The following is a 13133-nucleotide window of genomic DNA, read 5'->3' as shown; positions in this document are numbered from 1 at the left end:
GCCTGCTCTGCAAGCCCGGGCTAGCGTGTGAGCGCCCCAGGACGCAGGCGGAGTGTGAACCTCTGCTTCTCCCTCGGGGCCGCCTTGCCTGTCTTCATTCCTACCTGACTGCCCGCCCTGAGCCGCACAGCCTGATGCTGACAGTCCCCACAGAACCCTCTCAGGGGACAAAGCAGCACCTGTGCCGACAGTCTACGTCTGACAGCGAAGACAGACAGTGTCTCGGGCAGCTCTCTGTGAGAAGCCAGCCGCCCTGACCAACGCTAACCGGCAGCTGATGTCGGAGACAGACCCAGGAAGGGGAATATGAACGAACATGGAAACAAACTCCAAAAAGCGATAGGCTGTGAGGCCTGGGCCACTCCTGACCAGTTCACAGAGGGTCTTCCTTGAAGGCGACATACAACGCTGTTGCTCACATCATTCTCAGAGATACACGGAGCCCACGGCTGTGTCCTGCCATCTGTCTCTGGGTGAGAGAGGGTCGGGGTCTAGCTGGAACCTTCTCTAACCCCAGGAACCGCGCTGACTAGGAAGGGGAGTTGTAACACCTGCAAGGTTTTAAGGCAAGAAAGGCCTGAGGATGTAGAAGCTTCACAAGCAATATTACAACCTGAATTCTGAAGGCACCTGGCGTTCCATTGGTCACTTTCTGGATTTATGTCAGGAGCAGACTCAAGGGCATTTTACTGGATTTAACTTTTTGGCAAAATGGGAACTTTGGTCATAGCCATAGTTCTATCAAAATGTTTTAAAGAGGTTATTTCTGATTAAAATATTTTAAAAATATGATACAAAACAGTAACAAGAACGTAAACATCTTCGTATCTAATGTAAGAACAACAATTCTTTACCAGCATCTTATTTTAAACACAGTGAGAGCATCAGTAGTGCTTTTAAACAGCAGAGGTTCTCGCATAAGGAACCAGAAAAGGAGCAAATAAGGCACAACCTGTTATGGTCACAGATTTGAGGGACAGTAGTGTTCTCTCTGGAAGGCACAGACGGGAGAGCTGATTACCCAAAGGTTTAAATGTGGTTCTGAAGACAAGGTCACGTGACGAGGACAGCTAACTTGGAAGGAAGTTCCCTAACTGGAACTAAAGGCGATCGCTAGACAGCGCGACTGCAGGTGACGCACTCTGGGACTCCAGAAGTCTCCCATCAGCCCTGTGAAGTGGTGAAGGCACTGTGCAAACTGCGGGCTGGGCTGACCACACTTCCGGTTTGGAGTGCATGTTAAAAAAGGGCACATTTCCTAAAAATCAAACTTTACATTAACTAGCAGAGAATAATCATTTTACACATTACAGTTTGTAAGCTTGATAAGATAGCAGGCTCTAAGTCAAAGTCTTGAAGAGGCTTCCGGAACCGCAGGCTGGAGGCTGGCTGGTTCTTCATGAGGACACACTCCACACGATGATGATGATGATGATGATGACCACCACGCTGATGCCTATGGCCCACATCCTGCAGTTCTTCCACCAATATTTTCTCTTCAACTTGGCAGCACTGGTCTCAAACTGCGAAGCTCCTGCCTGCAGTGCGTCCGCGCGGTCGTCTAACTCGGAGAGCTTCTGATCTCGTTCCAGCACCTTGTCCACGTTCACTCTCATGATGTCCACCACCTCATCCACTTGGTTCTGTGTCTGCTGAAGTTTGCGGTTACTGCCGGAGGCAGCGCTTGGACCTGCAGGCGCACCCGTAGACATTTTGGCGGCGGTGGCGGCGGGCGAGTGTCGACGGAGCGGCGAAGAGGGACCGGAGACCAGGACCTGGGCGGAGCGGTGGCGGCGCAGGAGCCGATGACGTCACAGGGCGGGGCCGGATGGGCGGACGAGGCCTATCCTCTTTTTTAAAAACATGTTTTTATTGATTTGAGAGAGAGAGAGAGAGAGAGAGAGAGAGGGAGAGAGACACCCATGCAAGGAACATCTATGGGATGCCTCCTGCACGCTGCCTATTTGGATAGAGCCCAAAACCAGGGCATATGCCTGACTGTGAATCAACCAACTGGGGTCTAAGCCATTATCCTTCAGTGACCTGCTCCATACTCCTACTAACCCTAAGCAACTACTAATCAATTTTCTGCCTCTATAGATTTGCCAATTCTGAAAATTTTATATAAATAGAATAATACAATATATGATCCGTTGAGACTGATTCTTTGCAAAATGTTCACAAACTTCATGTTGTAGCATGTATCAATTCTTAACTATTTTAATTAATTATTTTCTTAATTTTTAAATTACACTTTACACTCAATATTATTTTATACTAGAGGCCTGGTGCATGAAATTCGTGCACTTGGGAGGATCTCTCAGCCCGGCCTGCGCCCTTTCACAGTCTGGGACCCCTCGCTCCTTACCGCTCGCCTGCTCACTGCTCTTTACCGCTCAGCTTGCTGCTCCTTAGCACTGCGCGGAGGCGAGAGAGGCTCCCGCCACTGCCACTGTGCTCGCCAGCTGTGAGCCTGGCTTCTGGCTGAGTGGTGCTCCCCCTGCGGGAGCACACTGACCACCAGGAGGCAGCTCCTGCATTGAACGCCTGCCCCCTGGTGGTCAGTGCGCATCATAGCGACCGGTTGTTCTGCCGTTTGGTCGAATTGCATATTAATCTTTTATTATATAGAATTAGTTTTAAGTGTGCATCCTAGTGGTTAGACAATCATATACTTTACAAAATGATACCCCTGATATTTCAAGTACCCACCTGACACCATACGTAGATATTACAATATTATTAACTCTATTCTCTATTCTTTATTTTACATTCTCATGGCTGTTTTGTGACTACCAATTTGTACTACATAATCCCTTCGCCTTTTCACGCAGCCTCTAAGCCCCCTTCCCTCTGGCAACCAACAGTCTGATCTCTGTATCTATGAGTCTATTTCTATTTTGTTTATTTATTTTGCTCTTAAGATTGAGAATATATGTGAAATCATATATTTGTCTTTCTCAGTCTTAGCATTGTACCCTTTAGGTCCATCCATGCTCTCACAAGTGGGTATATTTCCTATTCTTTTTAATGGCTGAATAATATTCCATTGTGTACATGTAGTACAACTTTTATATTCAAATGTCTGTTAATGGGAACTTAGGTTGCTTTCACATACTGGCTATTGTAAATATGCTGCAGTGAACATAGACGTTCAGACATTCTTTCAAATCAATGTTTCGGGCTTGTTCTGATGTCTATCCAGAGGTGAAATGGCTGGGTCATAAGGCAGTTCCATTCTTAATTTTCTGAGGTAACTCCATGCCTCTTTCCACAGTGGCTCACCAATCTGCATTCCCACCAGCAGTGCACCAGGGTTCCACCTTCTCCACATCCTCGCCAGCATTTGTTCGTTGATCTATTGATGATAGCCATTCAGACAGGTGTGAGGGGATATCTCATTGGGGTTTAATTTGCATTTCTCTGATATTTAGTGATGTTGAGCATCTTTTCATATGCCTCTTTGCCGTCTGTATGTCCTCTTTGGAGAAGTGCCTGTCCAGGCTCTTTGCCTATTTCTTTTACTTTTTTAATAAAAATTTTTAAACGTTGACATTATTGCAGTTGTTCCCCTTTTGCCCATTTTTAAAAGTGGATTGTTTCTTTTTTTGTTCTTGAGTTTTGTAAGTTCTTCATAACTTTTGTACATTAACCCCTTGTCAGTCGTGTCATTGGAGAAATGTTCTCCTATTTAGTTGGTTGTCTTTTCATTTTGTTGATGGTTCCCTTTGCTGTGCAAAACCCTGCAGTTTGAGGTAGTCCATTTGTTTATTTATTCTTTGGTTTCCCTTGCTTGAGGAGACATATCAGAAAAAATACCGTTACAAGAAATGTCTATGATTTTACTGACTATGTTTTCTTCTATGTGGACAGAAAAGGGTATATTAAAATCAGGCAGGAAAGAAATTGAACATGCAGAGGAAATACTGGCCTTATTAGATTCTGTCATGATGCCCAAAGAAGTGGCCATAGTTCCTTGCCAAGGCCACCAAAATATTGATAGTGATCTAGCAAAAGGAAATAATTTGGCTGATCAAACCACAAAACCGGAGGCATAAACCAAAGACCCAAATGCTACGGATCTAGCAATCACTCCCAGTATGGATTGGTCTCTGGTGAAGCCACAGCATTCAACAATGAATCTCCAGAGAGCAGACGGGGGGTGACTTTCATGCCAACTCTCCAGACTTAGATGCTCAGTACAACACAACCGAAGAAGCCTGCGTTTATAACGAACAGGGACACGTGCTTATCCCCGGACATTTAATGGGACAGATGATTACTCATTTGCACCAAGAAACCCATTATGGAAGGGATCCAACTTTTCATTGGCTGCAAAGTTTATCGTCAGTCCACAAATGCAAAAGACCATAGAAAAGGTAGTACGAAATTGCCTGATTTTCACCAGAAACAATCCTCAAGTCGGGTCAGCTCTAGTCATAAAAGGGGTAGAAACACGAGGGACAGTATCAGGAGACAATTGGCAAATAGACTTTAGTGTGATGCCAAGAGCCCCTGGAAATGATAGACCTTGCCTGGTGTTATGGACACCTTCACAGGGTAAGTTGAGGCCTTCTGGTGCAGGATGGGAAAGGCTCCCGAAGTTATTACAAAGGCCTTACTGACATAAAGTAGCCCTGGTTTCAGGTTACCACCTTCAATTCCAAGTGACAGGGGAGGAGCCTTCATTGGCCAGATAGAACAAAAGACATCTGGGACCCTCGGATACAATAGGAATCAGACGCTCCATGAAGACCTCCATCTACTGGAAAGATGGAAAAGGTGAATCATACCTTGAAAGAGACAATTGCTAAAATATGTTAAGAAATAATCCTTTCTTTGGCAGCCCGATCAGAGCTGAAATAAACATGTTTTCCACCCAAATGTCTTTACCAAAACCAGGTAGTTTCTGTCATTTGCCAAAGTCAGGCACCCAAATCCAAATTTGTTGAAACCATTTTATAACTGCTTTTTTTTTTTCACTCAGATTTTTTTTTATGGCAAAATCAATCTATGTCAAGCATTGGAATGGTTATTCCTTTGATTGCAAAACAAATTCTCTCTAAAAATACGAACCCCCAAGACCAGAAACTGTTTCGTTTGGTCAAATATAACAAGGTGGGAGAGGTGAAGAGAGCAAGGAAGCTCTCTGATAGGACCCATTTCAAACTGTCCAGAGGAAAGACCACAGAAATTTATCAAAATCTTCCACTTCCCCCGCTCCCACTCCTCCAGCCTGTTTGAGGAAACTTTGCAATGGTCTCTGTTAAGCAAACCCAGCTGGTCTTCCTCCCCTCTAAGTTCTGATTTCCAGATGTACCCCAGGAAGGTCTAACAAGGAGAGCATATGTTTTCATCATGAATTCAGTTCATAATGTCTTGCTACTCGGAAATGCAAAGTTGCAGGGCACTTTCTCTGACCAGCAGACTTTTAAAAAGTGCTCCAGAAGCTATCCTGCCTCTTTCTGGCCTTTCTCTAGCACCCTTCATTTAGAGAAATTATATGAATTATGCAAGGTATGACTTTTTGAAAATGTATCTTTGTTGTTGAAAGTATTACATATGTCCCTTTTGTTTTCCTATAGACCCCTTCCATCCTGCACACCCGCGCCCCCCACCCTCCCGCCTTCACCACACTATTATCTGTGTCCATGGGTTATGCATAGATGCATATAAGTTCTTTGGAAGAAATCTCCTTGCCCCACCCTTGTTCCCTCTAAGATTCATCAGTCTGTTCCATGCTTCTATGTCTCTGGATCTATTTTGTCCATCAGTTTATTTTGTTCATTACATTCCACAAGTGAGTGAGATCATGTGACACTTGTCTTTCTCTGACTGGCTTATTTCACTTAGTATAATACTCTCCAGGTCCCTCCATGCTGTCTCAAAGGGCAAGAGATCCTTTTTTTTTTTTTTTTTTACAGTTGCAAAGTATCCCATGGTGTAAATGTACCACAGCTTTTTTATCCACTCACTAGAGGCCTGGTGCACGGTGTTTGCACATTGGTGGGGGGCGTGGCCGGCGGGGATTGGCCTGCTGTGGGAGCAGCCACTCATCCCAGTTAGCTGAGCGGCACTCCCCCTGTGGGAGCTCACTGACCACCAGGGGACAGCTCCTGCATTGAGCCTCTGCCCCCTGGTGTCAGTGTGCGTCCCAGTGACTGGTCGACCGGTCGTTCTAGTCATTCTGCCATGTGGTTGCTGGGCTTTTATTATATAGGATCTATTGATGGGCACATGGGCTGTTTCCAGATCTTAGCTATTATAAATAGCACTGCTATGAACATAGGGGTGGGTGAATATATTCTTTCTGATTTGTGTTTTGGGATTCTTAGGATATATTCCTAGAAGTGGGATCATGGCAGTTCCATGTTTAATTCTTTTGAGGAAACTCCGTACTGTTTTCCATAGCAGCTGTACCACTCTGCATTTTCATCAGCAGTGCACTAGGGTTCCTTTCTTAGTATGGCTTTGCCTTATGATTTGCAGTTACCTGTGTGAGTCTTCCAATCAATGGGAAAATATAGAACTGGGATACTAGTGATTTTGAAAGAAGGGCCCACAAAGAGAAACTTAGAGTTGTGGGAGGTGGGAAGGGAAAGTCATGGTCAAAGGCAATGGAAGGTAGGATTTTGAGTTAGTTAATGAGCCAGTGGCTCCCTGCCATTCCTTAAAAAGAAAGACATCTTTTAGGGGTTATAAGAAATTCAATGGCTTTTGGAAAATTGTGGGCAACTATCTAAAAATGTGTTTCAAATGTTTCAACTCAAGCAAATTAAAAACATATTTCTTTTCCTGGCACTTATGTTCTTTATTTTAAAGGATATGTGTATTTCTCAGGGAAATCTTAGGCATGTGGCTCTAATTTTCACTTAGCTCATCGTGATATCGTTTCATAAGAGCTATTCAACGACTAAAAATCCTCATGCACCTTTTTTTAATAACCCTTCAAGAAAAACTATTTCTTAGAACTAGGAAGTCAGAGAAACCAGAGGTGGAGAAGGGCAAGTATGTTCTGCAGGCTTTTCCCTAACGTGGCTTTTCCCTGCTCCGTTTTCTTGGTGTGAGACTCCAACGCCCGAACTTGAGTCTTTTTCTGGAAAGACTGTCCCAGTTGGAAGGGGATCTGTGTTTCATTATTTTTCATGATGAAAGAAAGATAGCAAAAGCCGTTCTAGTGACCAGAAATGTTCCTGTCCCATCAAAAGTCACTGAGCCTTAAACTGTCTTCCATTGTCATCGAGAAGGCCTTCATGCCCTCCCTGCGTTTCTCAGGCAGAATTCTGACTATTTCTGCAGTTCAGTGAGCCTGTGGGTATGTGTGTTTGTGGTTGATGTTGATAATAATACGGGGGTGGACAAAAGTATGTTTATACGTAGTTGTGAGTACTTGAAACAGAGTTTATTCTTGTACTAGTATGTATGTGTGTATGTATGGACGTACTAGTATGTATTTATTTATCATTATATTATTTATTTGTCTTCTTTGTCTTCTTATTGTTATTATTTCATATCCTTGCTGATGAATTATCTTTTAGGTAATGACGGCAGGTAATTTAACCTACTTTTTTTTTTGCCAACCCTTGTACACTAAGCTTTTTATTTTTTTATGGTAAAGAGAATTTTTTTTTCACTTAAATTCTTTATTGTTGAAAGTATTATATTATTCACTAAGCTTCTTAGATAGTTTTCTAAAATAGGCAGTTTCCTGTGGCTGCTCACTCAACATATGCTTTACCAAACTCAGTTTTATCCCAATGTCCTAATATTTTTCTATTTTTTCCCCCTGAATTCTTTGAAAGAGGAGCTTTGTTAGTGCCATGAGGAGAGACATGGTACACATAATGTATCTATATAAATATATGTATGTGCATATGCACGAAGGCTTGTGTGTGTCTGTCAATATAGCCTATGTCTAATCTTCTCATTCATTCATGTTTTCAACAGGTTTTTGTTAACATTTACCATAGTCCAGGAACTGTCCAACATATCAGGGGTGCCAATTTGAAAAAGACAAAAATTCTGACTTTTAGCACAGTAGTTGAGAAAAATAAGTAAGTAAAATCTGTAATAATGCACAATAGAAGTATATTGGAAATGGGAGGTCGGTGTTTTCAATTCTTCAGTGATAGTGAGTGAAGACTTTGAAGAGTAGCTGACACAGTAGATCGTCACCATGCTGACAGGAGCTGGTCAGTCTAGGCTGAGGATGTCAGGTGAACAAAGGCAGGAAAATCAAAACCCCTGGCTAACCCTGGCTAGGTATCCCAGTGGTTAGAGTGGCGTCCTCACACACCAAGGTTGAGCATTTGATCCCCTGTCAGGGCACATACAAGAAGCAATCATACCCCCTCCCCAACCGCCAGCTGTCCGCCAGCTGGCTGTCCATGGATGGTGATGGAGGGAGACTTGACTTCGGGGTGGGGTGATGCATGTACGGATGATGTGTTGTGGAGTTATGCATATGAAACATGTATAATTTTGTTAACAAATGTCAGCCCAATAAATTCAAAAACAGGGGGAAATGGAGCTCTGGGAAATGGCACATATATGAAGAAAACAAAAAGAAGCAATCCATGAATGCATAAATAAGCGGAATAACAAATCAATGTTTTCTTCTCTCTCTGCTTTCCACAGCGTTTGTTCTTGGCTGGGTGTTTATTGATGAGGCAAGCAGGCTTTGGGGTGCCCTCAGCACTGGTGGATCTCCAGGCACACAGAGCCCACCTTCTGTCTGCAGCAGGAGCGTCTGTCTGTGTGTCCAGGCTATAGGCCATGTTCCCCAGTCCCGCAGGGGCACTGCGTGAACTTGAACGTGTGGTGGTCCATGCACAGGCAGATGAATAGTAACAAAATGCAGGGCCGCTGGTTTCCTATTTATATTCTTCTATTGCAGTGGTTCTCAACCTTCTGGCCCTTTAAGACAGTTCCTCATGTTGTGACCCAACCATAAAATTATTTTCGTTGCTACTTCATAACTGTCATGTGGCTGCTGTGATGAATCGTCATGTAAATATCTGATATGCAGGACGGTCTTAGGCGACCCCTGTGAAGGGTCGTTCGACCGCCAAAGGGGTCGCGACCCACAGGTTGAGAACCGCTGCGAGTCTAAAAGATCATCTTTTTATTGCGAACCTGGTCTCTGAGCACAACCTTGGGGACTGTTTTCCTTTAAAGTATCTCTGCTTCTTTTTTATGTCCTACAAAATATTCCCTTGGTTAGTATTTGTTACACCTCAAAAAAGAGCTGGAGGTGGGAGAAAACCGCATTTTGCTATAGAACATGAGATAACACCATCACAGTGTCTGCTCCCTGCGCCTAGATCCACCACCTTTTATTTCATCTTATTTACATTGTTTCTTTTATTTCAGTGTAACGTTTCCTGAGATCATGCAGTTCAGCATATCACTGAACTTTGCATTTTACTTTCCAGGTTCCATGGACTCATGAATGGAAAGCAAAAATTAGTAATCGCCTCAACCACTATTTATAGAAAGGCTAAGAGTCTTAAAAGATAAAGCAGTAATAATAATGATACATATACTAACGACCATGCACTATTCCAAGTGCTTTACATATTGTAACTCATTTAATCCTCACAACAATATTATGACGTGAATGCTGTTATCATTTTACAGATGTGGAAACTGAGGCAGAAACATCAAATAACTTGCCCAATGTCATGTAGCTAGCAAGGGAGGGTAGTTGAGGATCAAACAGTCTGGCTCCAGAGTCTAAATGTATAACCATCACACTATTAAAAATATTATGGGCAATGCATCTATCATATTATTATCATATATTATCATATAATCAATTGCTTTATGAAAGGCCTGACTTAATAAGGCAAACAATTTTGGCATGCTGGATAGAGAATTGGCTTGCCAATCCCATATATGTATATATGAGCTCTAATTTCATCTCTGTTGCTTACCAATATAGAGTCTATACTTAAGAATGCCTTTGGACCTCCCTTGATTTCTGGCATTCAGTGAATTAAAAGACCAGTCTACCTTGCAGTCTTGAAGGTTCATTGATTTCATCGTGGCCATTAGCATAAAAAATCAGGCCACATATGGACATTGGAAAGTGTATTTTCTATTTCTGTTGTGTTCCATAGAGACCCACTTCAAATACTTTTCAGCTCAATGCACTGGAAGCCATTGGCCATCCAAAATTTTAATTATCATTGTGAAAGTATTTAAGACATATCCATTTAGGTGGGTAAAACTGTACCTAATTAACAGACTTTTCATAAATACGCTGACACAAACTTTAAAAAAGTGAATTCAGCCTGCAAACGAACATCATCCATTTAGCTATCATATTTTCCTAAGTGCACTCTCACTTCAGTTTCAGCTCTGAATGCAGAACACTGTGATAAGTGACAGAATTTTAATGAGAAAGTGAGCAACATGCTATCAGCACCCGTTTGCCGGTAAAATGGCACACCATGAAAGCTCTAACTCACGTTCCCTCCACACCTTTGGACATCTGTGATTGTGTCTGAGTCCTCCAAATCAGCTTCATCCATCACCAGGTGCAGGTTTTAAACATGAAGGCACCATTTCACTGGTTGGCATGGCAACAATAGTCAAATCATCCCTTGATAATGTTCTTTAATTGATTGTATAAATTATTCTGAGCTATGTGATTGCAAAATGCTGAACCGAAGCTCTTAAGTGCTCAGAGCACCCTCGTTGCATTTAAAGATGCATTGCACCCCCTGCCTTTACCCAGGAAACTGACCCTCTCCGCCTGCTGGAAACCTGGGATGCAGCATAGACATTAAACATGAAGGAAAAGTGGAAAACAATAGCACCGTTAATTGCCACTCCACGTGCCTGTTAACTAACGCAAAGCCAACAGGCTGAGTATGGCATGCAGACATAAAGATATCTCTTAAAATCACAAATAGAAATCAGTCTATTCAAACAGAGCTTTAATACCAGAACTGAATTGATGATGGCTTTGGTGGAGGAGCGATAGGCTATTTGGAGACACATGGCATGTCTTTCTTCGCCAGCATCCCTTGGGCCTTTTCCTTCTCAGGATTCTTTAAGGACAATTAGTTCAGAGTGTGTTGCCCGTGTATTGGCTCTTCTGTTGCCTCCATCTCTCAGCTGAATGGCATTCTGTGGTTTCTGGCATCTCTATGCAGTTGTGAGCAGCATGGAAGTGATTACGTAGGAAACTGCTATGCCTAAGGCACCCTGTTATTTTCATTTCTCGTCTCTTCGTTTCCCTCCATAAAATAGCCCTTCTGGCGTTTCTTCTCCCAAAGTCCACTGCAATCTACATGAAAGTATCGGCTAGTGGTTCTCCAAGTGTGGCTCCCAGTCCCGCAACCCCAGCCTCACCTGGTAATCATTAGACATGCAGGCCCATTATCAGCTCTGCGAGTGGGACCCAGGAGTCTGCGTTTTAACAAGCTTCCCAGCGTTCTGATGAAGATCATATTTGAGAGCCACTGGAATAGGCCAGTGTTATTTGCACATGAGAATTGCTGGGAGGACCTTTAAAACAACCAGCACACGGAATCCCCCTCCCACAGATTCAGATTCCATGGCTTTGAGATCGGCTGCCTCCTGCACGCCCCCTACTGGGGATCGAGCCCGCAACCCGGGCGTGCGCCCTTGACTGGACTCGAACCTGGGACCCTTCAGTCCGCAGGCTGATGCTCTGTCCACTGAGCCAAACCAGCTAGGGCCTTCCATAAGTTTTAACACATAAATTAGGAAAGTGAAACCCAAAGATAAATGGGATTTTCCTAAAATGCTCTGCTAATAAGGCACCATTTTACTTCCTACTTGATGTCAAGCTTTGTTTAGTTCCGGGAGTTGTTATTTTATTTCACCAATAAAAAATAATTGAAAATCAAGCTATTAAATTATTTGTCCAAGAACTAAGAAACAGAGCCGAGATTTGAATCCAGGGATGTCTGTACTCCAATCTCTAGCTCTTTTCATAAAAAGCCAAGACCAAGCCTCCAGCCATCTCACTCCAAGGTCTTCCCGCACAGCAGCCACCAAGAACCTCACAATTCCACTCGAGAGAAGCTGGGAATGAGGAGGCACCCTAAGCACAGCCACTTGAGCGCTCATCTCCCAGAGAATGTCTGCAGATGCATTGGGTACTGGAACCTTTGCCAACTTATTTCTTTAGTGCTTATGTAGTGTGCGGTGCATAAGTGTTTTACAGAGATAAGCTTATTTCATTCCATTCCCATAATACACCTGGCGGTAGAACGCTTTATCTCCCTTTTACAGAATCTTGCCCAAGGTGACATCGCTCTGCAGGGTGAGCAAAGGTCTCTCTCTCCCAAAGAGGCCTGGCTCCATGGCAATGCAGCCTCTCACAGGGAGCCAAGCAGGCATTTTCCTCTAGACTTTTCTTGATGATAAAATGATCAATAAATCCTTGTGGGAGAGAAAAGTATAGGGAGTCACCAGTAAGTTATTTTCTCAGCGAAGCATTGCTCACCTCTTTCTTCCTTCTGCAAGGCCAGGTCACTGCCCCATTTCCTGGCTCCTTACCAGCCCTCCTCTCCTGCAGGCCGCGTAAAGGAGAGCTTAACATATAACCCTGAAGCCACACAATGTTGCATCTCTTCCACTTACCAGTTGAGTAAGCTCAGGGACATATTTAGACTGTTTGGGCCTCAGTTGCTTCATCAGAAAAATGGGGCAACGGTAGTAATTGTAATAAGTATTGTAAGAGAAATAATAAATTTCTGTGACGTTTTTGTGAAGTCTAAATTAGATAAGAGAGAATGTATTTTAATGTGGTATTAAAGTGCTCAATAAATATTAGCAATTTTTATTACTGCTATCACACTACTTTGTAATTACCTCTTTACTATCTATATTTCCTAATCTATAATAATAAAAGCATAATATGCTAATTAGACCAGACATCCTTCCGGATGACCTTCTGGATGAAGCTGGGGCTGCAGCCGCGGGATCGAGGCAGCCACCGCAGCTGTGAAGGCCTACTCTTGCATGAATTTCGTGCGTCGGCCCTCTAGTATACTATAAGCTTCTTATAGCCACAGAGTAAACATTCAGAAAAAAGTCATTAAATAAATGATGTCTTCATTTTTTTTTTCTGAGAAATTCCTTCTTTTAGAAGC

At 43.1% G+C, this 13133-nt stretch overlaps 1 protein-coding gene across 1 annotated transcript; it reads right to left on the bottom strand.

Moving 5' to 3' along the window:
- Positions 1-1397: 1397 nt before the first annotated feature.
- LOC308533583 (vesicle-associated membrane protein 3-like) lies at positions 1398-1712 on the bottom strand (the record flags this gene model as incomplete). Its single annotated transcript, XM_081111617.1, has 1 exon — positions 1398-1712. One exon carries the CDS (start codon positions 1710-1712, stop codon positions 1398-1400), a length of 315 nt encoding a protein of 104 aa, XP_080967743.1.
- Between the last annotated feature and the right edge of the window lie 11421 nt (positions 1713-13133).

Source organism: Myotis nattereri (genome assembly GCF_964212035.1).
Source record: "Myotis nattereri genome assembly, chromosome: 17".
Classification (NCBI taxonomy): domain Eukaryota; kingdom Metazoa; phylum Chordata; class Mammalia; order Chiroptera; family Vespertilionidae; genus Myotis; species Myotis nattereri.
This window is presented reverse-complemented; position numbering and strand designations above follow the sequence as displayed.